Below are 10,934 nucleotides of genomic sequence, written 5' to 3' on the forward strand. Positions count from 1 at the left end.
TGCACTGTCATTTTACAATTGTAATGAAATAAACTGCCCTTATGCTGTTGTATGATAGAGCTTGTTTTGTTCAAAAACAAAAATACACACACACACACACGCACCTATTTATTATCTTGGCTACTCCCCATGTCCTGATATTTTTAATACAAGACAAAACCTAATTTTAATTGCCGGAATGAATGCCAGAAAATAATGAAAATTTGCATTTTAGAGCCTCAGATGATGTCTTCAAATTGTTTATTTCATACAAGGGTGGATGAAATATTTCTATATTATATTTATTATATACAGAAAGTGACTTGGAAAATATTGTGACTATAAAACAACGTGTATGTGAGATTTCAGGTGTATGCATGCATGCATGTGTTGCAATAAAATTGACTTTGTATAATAGTAATAATAGTGATAATGATTAGTACTGGTGTTGATATATAATAATAAGAAGCAATGATATACAGTATAATAATGGGAATATTTTATCATCTGGATCAGGATTAGGTGCATATGTGCAGATACATAGGCTACATATGATCAAATCAAATAGGTAATAACATAGTGTAATATTACTAGTTTATTAGTTTAGTTTATTATTAAGGATCCCCATTAGTCACTGCCTCAGCAGCAACTATTCTTCCTGGGGTCCTACGTTTATTAAGCATAGCTACCCATGAAAAACTATGACAGTCTAATAACAAGGTCTTGCAATAAAACCTCCATCATGGAGGTTATACTGCTCAGTTGTAGGAGAGGTTTCAGTTGTTAGACTGAGAGGCACTAGATATTGAGGCAAGGCAAGGGGATTTTATTTGTATAGCCCGTTTTTACAAACAGTATCTCTCAAATGGCTTTACACAGCATCATGACAACACAATCTGCCCTCTTCGATCCTCACATCGACTGAGGAAAAACTCCCAAGAAAACCCTTTTAAAAGGGGAAAGATTGTAGAAGAGCAACAGAGGAGGGATTCACCCAGGACGGGCAGATGTACAATAGATGTTGTATACAGACAAGAAAACAGTTTACAACACGGAATATTAAGCCTACAATCATATTGATAAGGTGAACAAACTAATAGAAACACCTGCTGTAGTAGCCTACCGGTATAAATCAGTTTTCAGTGTATAATAATTTGTACCAACAGGACGGTGCTACTGCGCATGCGCAAGACACATGACAGCTAGCAACTAGCGTTAATATAATACATCCATGGCGGAGCCCCACTTCACAACAGCCAGCTGATACCAATCAGGGACTACACACAGTGGTTGGTTAGCCTTTCGCTTTTGTTTTCGGCAATAAATTAAACCGCCATAGCTTAAAAATAATAATAATCATCATATGGAAGAGATATCGTTAACATTATTTCACACAAGTATGGCGCCGGTTACAGTTCAGAGCGGTGACAGCTCCTCGTCTGTTGTGTAGTTAGCAGCGAGCTAGCTGACTAGCTGGCTACTGGCTACTGGCTAGGCAAAGTTGATAGCACTCAGTAGCATCAACGCTTCTCAACAAGCTGGCATCGACAAGAAAAGACGACACCGTTAGCCATGGGAATACTATTCACAAAGCTATGGAGGCTTTTTAATCACCAAGGTAAGGATGGATGGTGCCGTGGCGTTTTATCATAAAAAACTGTCGATGAAAGATGTGGGAGTCAGTGGTCAGAGCAGAGGAGGCCCAGGTCTGCTGCGTTCATGGTTCACACACAGCTGTAGACACATGATGACAGTTAACAAGTCTTACATTTCTATTCTATAGCCTATGTAATATCTGCCACTCTTATATTATATGTTTATTCACGTGTGTCTACGTTGTCGTTTACCTTTTTTTTCATGTGAAGAATGTAGTCCCCCCACACACACATACACAGTATACGCTCTGTGTTAAAGGGATAGTCCAACATTTTGGCAAATTTGCCTATTGCCATAATCCCTGTTAGTCATATCAGTAGGTTCATTACTTTTAATCATCGGTGCATATTGTTTTGAGATCCGTGGGGCAGAAGACAGGAGCTGCTCAGTGAACACAATGGAGGTGAACGGTACAGGTCCCATGTCCCTCATCAAACTCATCAAATACACAATCTGACAACTCAAAAACGCTGTCATGGACAAGTTGTGACCTGCACATTCACATCGCTATGAAATAGGCTAATCATGTATAAATATGTAACATTATGACACATGAAGCAAATACTTGGAACTGCTTGCTTTTGAAATCGCTGAGCAGCTCGCGTCTCTGCCCCGCAGATCTCAAAACAACATGCACCAATAATTAAAGCCAGTGAACCTACTTATGGCAATAGGCGAATTTGCCAAAATGTTGAACTAGCTATCCATTTACTGTAACTTGGTGTTAGATTATTTATGCTCTCGAGGGTTTGAGGTGCGTGCAGGTTAGTCGATCCCCTGAGCTTGTGTTCTCAGTGAATCAGTAAACAGATAGGGTTATTGCGAAAGAAAGCCCTGTACTGTAACTTGAGTACTACTGATGGTGATGGTATGTGGTCCAGTGTTGAGCCTGGTGGACGGCCAGTATTATGACTGACTGCTGGAGATGGCCACACAAAACAGAGCACACTACTGAAGTAAGTCACAGCCACATCAGCAGATGTGCTTAGTTGAATAAGGATCAATGGACGACTTCAGAGTGAGTCACGTTGACTTTATACTGCCGGTGTAATCACATCACCTTATCATGGTCATGTCAGGAATTTAAGTGACCCAGCAGCATTATACAGCATATACATATACATATACATATACATATACATATACATATACATATACAGCAGCATCCTAGTACTCAACACTCAACACTCACAGCTGACTTGGCCTGACTAGCCGGGGAATAACTGTAATTTCACTATAGACTTTGAGTTGGTCATGACTCAGGACAGGATCACATGGGACTCCCATGCTGCGGGCAGTCAGCTGTGAACAAAATTGCTGTTGTAAAATAGATTCATTACATCTACTCCAGATCCTACAATGCTGGTGGTGCAGTGACTTCAGGACACTTAATGCACAGCAATAGGTTCAATAGCAGCGTCCCTAACCTGAAAACTGAAATGAGCATGCTGTATTAAGGTTTTGAAGAGCTGCACTGGATTTTTAATGACAATTAACACAATTTATTAGGGATTTATTTAAATATAGTGGTTCTGAAGGCGTATCCAATTTAAATATTGAAAAAAAATGAGTGCCCTTTTGACATAAACATGGACAAACCGTGATCATTTTTGCTGTTGCCAGCTTTGTCTGGAGACTCATCCTCTGTTAGATGCTCCTCTGAGCTCTGCTCCATTTTGCCTCCATCCCTCCTGTCCCTGGGGTCTGTAAGGCTTTTATTGTAACTCCTCTATCTCGCACCAGCTGCACTTTAAAGTCTCAGGAAGCCTTAACCATGGCTGTCCCCCCAGCTGATTGATTCTGCCCAGAGGAACAACAGGAGTTCATTCACAGCGAGGAGCACATGTGATTAGACATTTACAAACCTTGTTGTTGCATTTTTCAGTCAACATTTTCAATGTTAGAAGGCCATACAGTGTCGAACATTATTCATGGTCACAGTTGTTGATGCTTTCCATGTGATTTTAGGTTTGTTTTTGAAGCACTTAAAATTCCTGTCTTGAAATGTTATCCTGTTTGTGTTGTAAAGGGCCCAGGCTATCCCACATATTGGGTGACAGGTGAGGTAGACCCACACAGACGCCCACATTTGCACTTAAGTGGGGGTTTCTGGTTTTTATATTGTTGGTGTGACAAAAACAACAATTGAACAATTTGAACTCAAATCAAACCTGCACAGCAATGATGAAAAAAAGGAGAAGCAAATAATTGTTAGTTGCACACTGACTTTATGTTGGCGGTGAGGGGAGGTGTGCAGCCGCTCTGCCACCTGCTTTTAAATATGTCAACCGTAAATACGTTTCAATGGTATATCTGCAGGCAGCTTAGGAGACACCTGCATGACGGTTTGGGAAAAAAACAACAAAAAAACAAGATTTTTCTGCTGAAGCTTCAAGCTGTTTCACAGAACTGACGTGTGGTCACCAACACTAAAGACAGTGTAGTCAGCTGTGTGTTATCTCTAGGCATGCAGTCTGTGGTTCTTGCTGAAGACGAACTTTACAGTAGATGAAATAACTCAGTCGTTCGCCCTCACAGCTGTTTTGTTTAGGTTCAACAACACGGCAGAGTTTGCACAGAGTCGGACAAAACTCCCATTTTGATCTTGTGTAAATCTGTTTGCTATTGCTTTCACTTCCTCTGCTTTGGTAAGATCTTCGTCACAGTGGCAGTAACAGCTGTAGACCAACTCTGTGTGGTAATGCATGTCCGTGTGAAGTGAAGTTTTTCACAATACGAAGAAAGGTGTAATCATGTAACATGGATAAATTAGGTTTAAAGAAGGAGTTTTTTTATTTTTATTTACCGGTACAGTATTTGGTTATTGACCAGCCCTCTATTTATTTATAATCACAAAAACATTATGAAACACATCCCAAGAACTATTCTATTATGTTTAAATTATCTTCACAATTTTAACCTTTTCAAACAATTTAGTAGTTCATTTTTACATTTGTTTCATGTCACTCTATGGGGATGAAGTGTTGTTAGTCACAGCGTATCATAGATTATAGTCTATGCTTTAAAGCAAATACTATGTCCATGCTTAAAGCCATTCGATTGAGCTATTAAACTATGGAAACAATTAGTCCCAGTCTCCAGGCTGACGCTGTCTTTCTCAGGAAGTATCCTGTCATTCATGTTCAAGCCAACACCTTTAGTTGTCTGACTGGCTAAACCTCCATTAAATTTCCCTGCATTGTTACAGTAAGAGGTGGCAGCCCAGAGCTATTATCACCTCAGGCTCTCTTGACAGTTACTGTTCCCAAGTTACTAAATGCACTCAGGGTCTTGTCTGTACCTGGGTGAGTTGGTTGGCAGCAGCGGCAGCAGTTGTTGCAAAGAGTTGGGCCAGGTTGGGCCAACAGTAGAATAATTACAACCGTTCAATGGGCCAATTGTCAACAACTGAACAATATTAAGATACTGGAGCACGCCATTCACTTCAACAGTTTAATGATCTGGTGAAGTAGTTCAATAGATAAGATAAGATGTTTATTAGGCCTGCAGTCGGGGTATTTGCATGGCTGTAGTGAGCGATTAGGGATGTGAAACTCTGGGCCAGTACCTACTGAACTGTATACTGATGTTTAAAATAACAGTTTGGCTGATGGTCGATGCTGGTACAGATGTTTTCCTCTGTTTATCTACTCTTTTGTGTAAAGGAAACCAAGAAATCTTCGTTCTTCACAAAAAAACTACATTTTCGCTCCCTTAACTTTAACAAATTGAACATGCAACGCTCCCCCCCCCAAAAAAAAAAGTGAAAAAGACTGGTGTCTCTACTGAGTCAGCACAATATGCCACATAACAGATAATAAACATTGGTGTCCTTAGTTGCATTGTAATATCAGAGAATTATGACACAAAGCTCATAAACTGGGCAAAAAAAGCAACATGTGTTTCGGGGAAATATCTGAAAGTCACGATAAGAGTCATCGCCCTTTAAGCTACAGTATTACAAGCCGGAGGCCGACTGACTGACTGTATCCCCGGTGTGAATGCCTTTGTGTGTTTGTTGTGTGATGCTAGGCTATTGTCTGTGCAGACTAAACATGAAGATAACTCTGATAAGGCCATACCTAAAAAATGTGTAGGTGCAGTGTGGGCTATGATCCTGTTCAGTCATGCTCTAGTTTCTCTTCATTACCCATTTGGCCATAACTAATAACACCAGCCAGTCCTTGTTCTCCGGTCTTTCTTGTTTTCTGGGCGGTCACAAGGATCTGAAACGTGGCAATTTAGTTTTAGTTTTAGATTTATATTTGAAAAGAGCTCCGAGTGATGGTGTAGATACTTGAAGCCGGGCATTGTCGCAAAAGATTTATGGAAAAGCAGCCAGCACTTTGATGCAAGACAGCTGTGCAATCTTGTGTCCTTTACATTTGATCACATCTTGTGCTTACTATAGGACTTCTCAGCCTTGTCTTGTCACCTCAGCATCTCAACAGCAGCAAGAGCAGCAATTCATCCAAGTTGTCACATCTTGTCTTTTTCACAGTAAAGCCTCTTTGTATTTAAGAGGGAGAAACGGTGTACGCCATCTCCACACAGCCGCTACTGGCTTCAGCCTGATTGTACAAGCCTGCTAAAGAGACCACCCACTAATTCATCTGTAGCTGTGAAAGTACAGCGCTCGCAGCACCACCACAATGTCTCAGTGATGCTCGGATGTGTGAAACGACACAATTTGGTACCGAGAGAGCACAAAAAGAGCTCTTGTGTGGTTCGCTCAATGCAGTTCCACATCAAAAGACATTCTAGAGACAGATTACTTGGCTGAGTTTGCATAAGAGTCATACATCAGTCAGTCACCAGCACTTAGCCCACATATTGATGTCACTGCTCGCTCTGTGAATTCTTTGTAAGTGTCTTTATTGCCTTTCAGAGCACAAAGTTATTATTGTTGGCCTGGACAATGCAGGCAAGACCACGATTCTGTACCAGTTGTAAGTATCCGTTTCACTAAACTTTATATAAGCCTTCACAATTTTACCTGCGTGTATAATGTGGCTTGAATTTGAATGTTATTCATGTCGACAACAACCCCTTTTTTTTTTTTTTTTTCTCCATTTCATTTCGTTTGTTGCAGTTCAATGAACGAGGTGGTACACACCTCTCCTACGATTGGGAGCAACGTGGAGGAGATCGTGGTCAACAACACTCACTTTCTGATGTGGGACATTGGAGGCCAGGAGTCCCTCAGGTCGTCATGGAATACGTATTACACAAATACAGAGGTAATTGGTCGGAGGCTTGCAATTTTAGGCAAAATTAGTCAATTTGAAAGTGAAAGTTCCTGAGCTGTTAGCACACATGGTTGATTTGTTATGAATTTTCAAAGTTTAGAAATGTAGAGGCGTGCTGTAGCGCCACCATCAGGACTATTGTCTTGTGTTTCCAGTTGAGGACATCTGGCATGGGACCAGAAAGTATGGGTAGATTTCTCATGTGGAAATGTTGCACAAGCTGAGGCTTGAACTCACAATCTTCAACACCAAGAACCAGCCTCTATCTCACTGATCTTATTGGCAAGTGGAAATGTCACATGTAGCTTCACAAATTGACTAAGCCAGTCGGTCACCTGTGTGCAAGACAGCAGCTGTTGGTGTGTAAAGGCAGATTTCTAACGGCTGTCAAAAATTTTGTTATTAAAGCAGTACTTAAAGCAGAAGTAAGTGATATATTTGTGTTAATATAAGTCTTAAATAGTTATATCTTCCGACAGCAATCACTTATATAGAGTGTTTGGTCTGAAACACGGGTCTGTCAGTCCCTCTGCTCTGCTCTGAGCCGAGGAGAAAACATTTATCGTATCCTACAGTTTTTATCCAATGAGGAGAGAGAACGGCATGCAGGGCTGTGTGTGCAGCCAAGGAACGCCGCAAATGTGGTGACGTAGGGACGAGGACTGTTGTGGTGCGTTCAAGGAAACTCTTAACTCGTGTTTTTCCGACCTGTGAAGTGGTACCAGTTCGATCTGGTACGAGTTCACGGGTCGGAAGTTACGAGTGGCCGTTATAGTGACTTTCACAGGTAAAACAGGTCGGAAAAACACGAGTGGGTTGCCTGGAACGCTACAAAGTCGTAAGTTGTGACTTGAAGCTGTAATTTACGGTTTCAAAAGCCTGCCTGGAACGCAGCATTAGCCAAAACGACCGGATCGCTTACTTCTGCTTTAAGAACTTTCGATTTTGGTTGAGTTTGGCGGCGCCAGTGGCCCAAAGCGGTAGTGTTTTGCCTGAAGGAAGACTCCATTTCCCATGAGCACCAGTACGTAGCGCCGTAAACATCCTGATCTCCCGGTGCATGGAAATGAACAGAAGACGTCCAAACTAAGTTTCTGTTACCAGCGGATCATTTCACAGTAAACACACATACACAATCCGACGGAAAGGTGCCGCATTGCCTGCTCCCTCCTCGTCGTGACTCGCGAAAGTGAAAGTGAAACTTAAGTGAGAGCCGGGTTCCTACCATGCTCCTCAAAGCTGCTTAGTGCCAGTGAAGGTGATACAGACCCCCTCAGGCCATGACAGAGGTGTCATTCAAATTGTTGTAAGTCGATGTACCATCACAAAAGTTATGAAAATATTATATGAAGGTTGAAAAGTTCCTTATTGTTAGTTTAAGACAATCCGAAAATATCCAAATTGCATCCCGACAGCATGAAAATGTTGGTGATTTGTTTTTAAGATAAGTGTTTTGCTTCATAAGAGACAATCTGATGTTTAAAAATGCCACTCTTACATTGAGTCCAGTTGTTCGCATGAGAGTGAAATTCAAAATGCTGTAAAAAACTTTTTTTTTAAATCAGTTTTTGAGATAAAATTCAGATTTTTTTTCCAAACATCATCTACTGTACCATGACACCAAAATTGAACATGTTTTTAGCAAGAATTTGCAAGTATATGTTGACAATGCCATTTACAGTCAAACATTTTAATGCACTGTAGGCTCAATTTTCAATAAATGAAAAATCTGTGTGGATCGTTTGTGTAGGACAGTTTGAAGATGCTCTGTAGCAAGTTTGGTGTCAATTGAGCAAAAATTGTGGGAGGAGATTAATAAGTTTTACAGTATTTGAAAAAAAAAACAGAGTGATGGACTTCTTTGTACTGAGTTTAAATGTACAAAAGTTTCTAAAGTATTGGGGCGACATTTTGGTAGCACGTACGGTTGGTTTGGTAGGAATTTTCAAGTTGTGTTCAAGTTTTTAAACTTAAACGCTTATTGTGCCCCACCAATGAGGAATATTGACATGTCCTTGGAGTTGAGTAAATCTGGCATGAGCCTGGAGTTTGTGCAAAGTTTGGTGATTTTTTGCAAATGGGAAGTAGGATTTTCTAGGAGGAAGAAGAAAAAGAACATGCGGCAAACAAGAGGGTCCTGGCAGCTAATAATGGGTTTATTTGGGTTCACTGCTTGAAAATGCATAAATTCCCATAATAATTGAGTCTAGTATAACTTCAGGAAGTGTTTTATTTTTATTTTTATAAATGCTGATTATTTCTCTCTGTCTCCTCTGACTAGTTTGTAATCGTGGTGGTGGACAGCACAGACAGAGAAAGGATCTCTGTGACCAAAGAGGAACTCTACAGAATGCTAGCACATGAAGTGAGTATCAGGAAAGAGTGACAATGATACTTGTAAGACATTTTATAACATGTAGTGAAGCGTCCTCAGGTGGATATTAAACGTATTAAAGCCTCAAAATGCATAGGTGAAAGCAAAGTCAATCTCTGTTTAAAAATAAAGAGAACAAGCAGACACCATTCCTGTTTAATGTTTCCCAAACATATTAGACCCACCCTTGAAGTTGTTGTTCTATTTCAATCACAGTCCCACATGTTATTTAAAAAATAAATGTTGTAATGAGTGACAGTTTTTTTTTTTAACACACAGACCATCATTAACAAATACATCTGACATGAATGTTTTCCTGATACAGTATTTTTGATCTGTTCAAACATGGGTATAAAGCTCAACCTTCAACACTTTTTTTATATGAAATGTGAGTGTCATTTTTTTTATTACCATTTCCTTATATGACGACTCTTCTCTGCCTTCAAGGATTTGAAAAAGGCAGGGCTGTTGATCTTTGCCAACAAGCAGGACGTGAAAGGCTGCATGTCTGTGGCCGAGATCTCCCAGAGCCTCCAGCTTACCTCTGTCAAAGACCACCAGTGGCACATCCAGGCCTGCTGCGCGCTCACTGGGGAAGGGTGAGAACTGCATATATATACTCACTTTTGATTAATTAGATTTTTAATTGACAGCTTAAACATAATGTGCTCTTGTTCTTCCACTGAGCTTTAATCTTAACGCCTGTCCATCTGCATTCCTGTCCCCGTCTCTTCCACGTCCCCATTCCTTCTCTACGCCACTCCCAATGTCTTCTTCACCCTGCAGGTTGTGCCAGGGTCTTGAGTGGATGATGTCACGGCTGCGCGTGAGATGATGACCTTTGACTCCGATCAAGGAGTGCGTCCTCCTCGCTCTCCGTTTTCTCTGCCTCCAGACATGAGCTTGAAATGAGGACGGGGGGTGAGGGGCCCCCTCTCCTCTTTCCTGTGAAGCTGACATGGGCAGGCCGCTGCCAGGACATTACGTTCTTCTGTGATAATTTATTTTACAAAAGACATCTGAACTCTGAACAAAAAAAAAAACAACAAGACCTCTTCAGAGGGACATTGGACAAACAAAAGGCTCAAATTATTTAAATTGAAATTTCTGCACGGTTTTCCTCTCAGAAAAACACAGAGGTCAGAAAAAGCGTCTGACGCGGAACTGTACATGGACTTATTCTTCAGCTGTGTTTGACTCTAGCCCATGGTGGCCTTGCAGTATTTGCCGGACTGGCTGTGGCAGTTTTTATTGCCCCCCTATGTGTACAGTCCAGTATTCTCTTTTAATGTGGTGCCTGCAGCAGAATGTCCAAGCATCGATGGTTGATGGCGACTGAAACATGCAGAAAGAAGGGTGGAATCACAAAACGCCCTCCTCCTTTCAGTCCCTATGAATAATCAGTGAAATAAAGTGTTTTTATCTGTTTCAGGTGAATTGCATTGTGTCCTGAATGAGTTTTTCTCAGATTGTCCTTCTCTCTTCTGTATGATTTGCTTTGCTCTCACAGGATAATTATGAACTACAATGAGGTTTTTCTTTGTAACTTCAAGTTCTTCGTTTTTTGTTTTTGTTTAGTCCTGAGCTCATGGTCCCTTGTGCTTTATAGTGAACTGGATAAGCAGCTACAGCAGTAGGGAGGAGAGAGGGAGGAGAGAGCCAGAGAGTAAGACGGC

General features: G+C 40.9%; 1 protein-coding gene across 1 annotated transcript; it reads left to right on the forward strand.

The window, feature by feature from the left end:
* The first annotated feature begins 1,219 nt into the window (after positions 1 to 1,219).
* Positions 1,220 to 10,672, forward strand: arl5a (ADP-ribosylation factor-like 5A). Its single transcript, XM_083997255.1, has 6 exons — positions 1,220 to 1,597; positions 6,524 to 6,584; positions 6,728 to 6,875; positions 9,166 to 9,249; positions 9,706 to 9,857; positions 10,045 to 10,672. Exons 1-6 carry the CDS (start codon positions 1,552 to 1,554, stop codon positions 10,091 to 10,093), a joined length of 540 nt encoding a protein of 179 aa, XP_083853381.1. The 5' UTR covers positions 1,220 to 1,551; the 3' UTR covers positions 10,094 to 10,672.
* The last annotated feature ends 262 nt before the right edge of the window (positions 10,673 to 10,934 follow it).

The sequence above is a fragment of the Trachurus trachurus genome (assembly GCF_905171665.1).
Source record: "Trachurus trachurus genome assembly, chromosome: 21".
NCBI classification, from domain to species: domain Eukaryota; kingdom Metazoa; phylum Chordata; class Actinopteri; order Carangiformes; family Carangidae; genus Trachurus; species Trachurus trachurus.

Bases quoted from the DNA above. Each gene is read 5' to 3' on its own strand.
- arl5a (XM_083997255.1), top strand. From the start codon at position 1,552: ATGGGAATACTATTCACAAAGCTATGGAGGCTTTTTAATCACCAAG. The intron at 1,598-6,523 runs GTAAGGATGGAT...ATTGCCTTTCAG, and splicing joins GAGGCTTTTTAATCACCAAG to AGCACAAAGTTATTATTGTT. The intron at 6,585-6,727 runs GTAAGTATCCGT...CGTTTGTTGCAG, and splicing joins ACCACGATTCTGTACCAGTT to TTCAATGAACGAGGTGGTAC.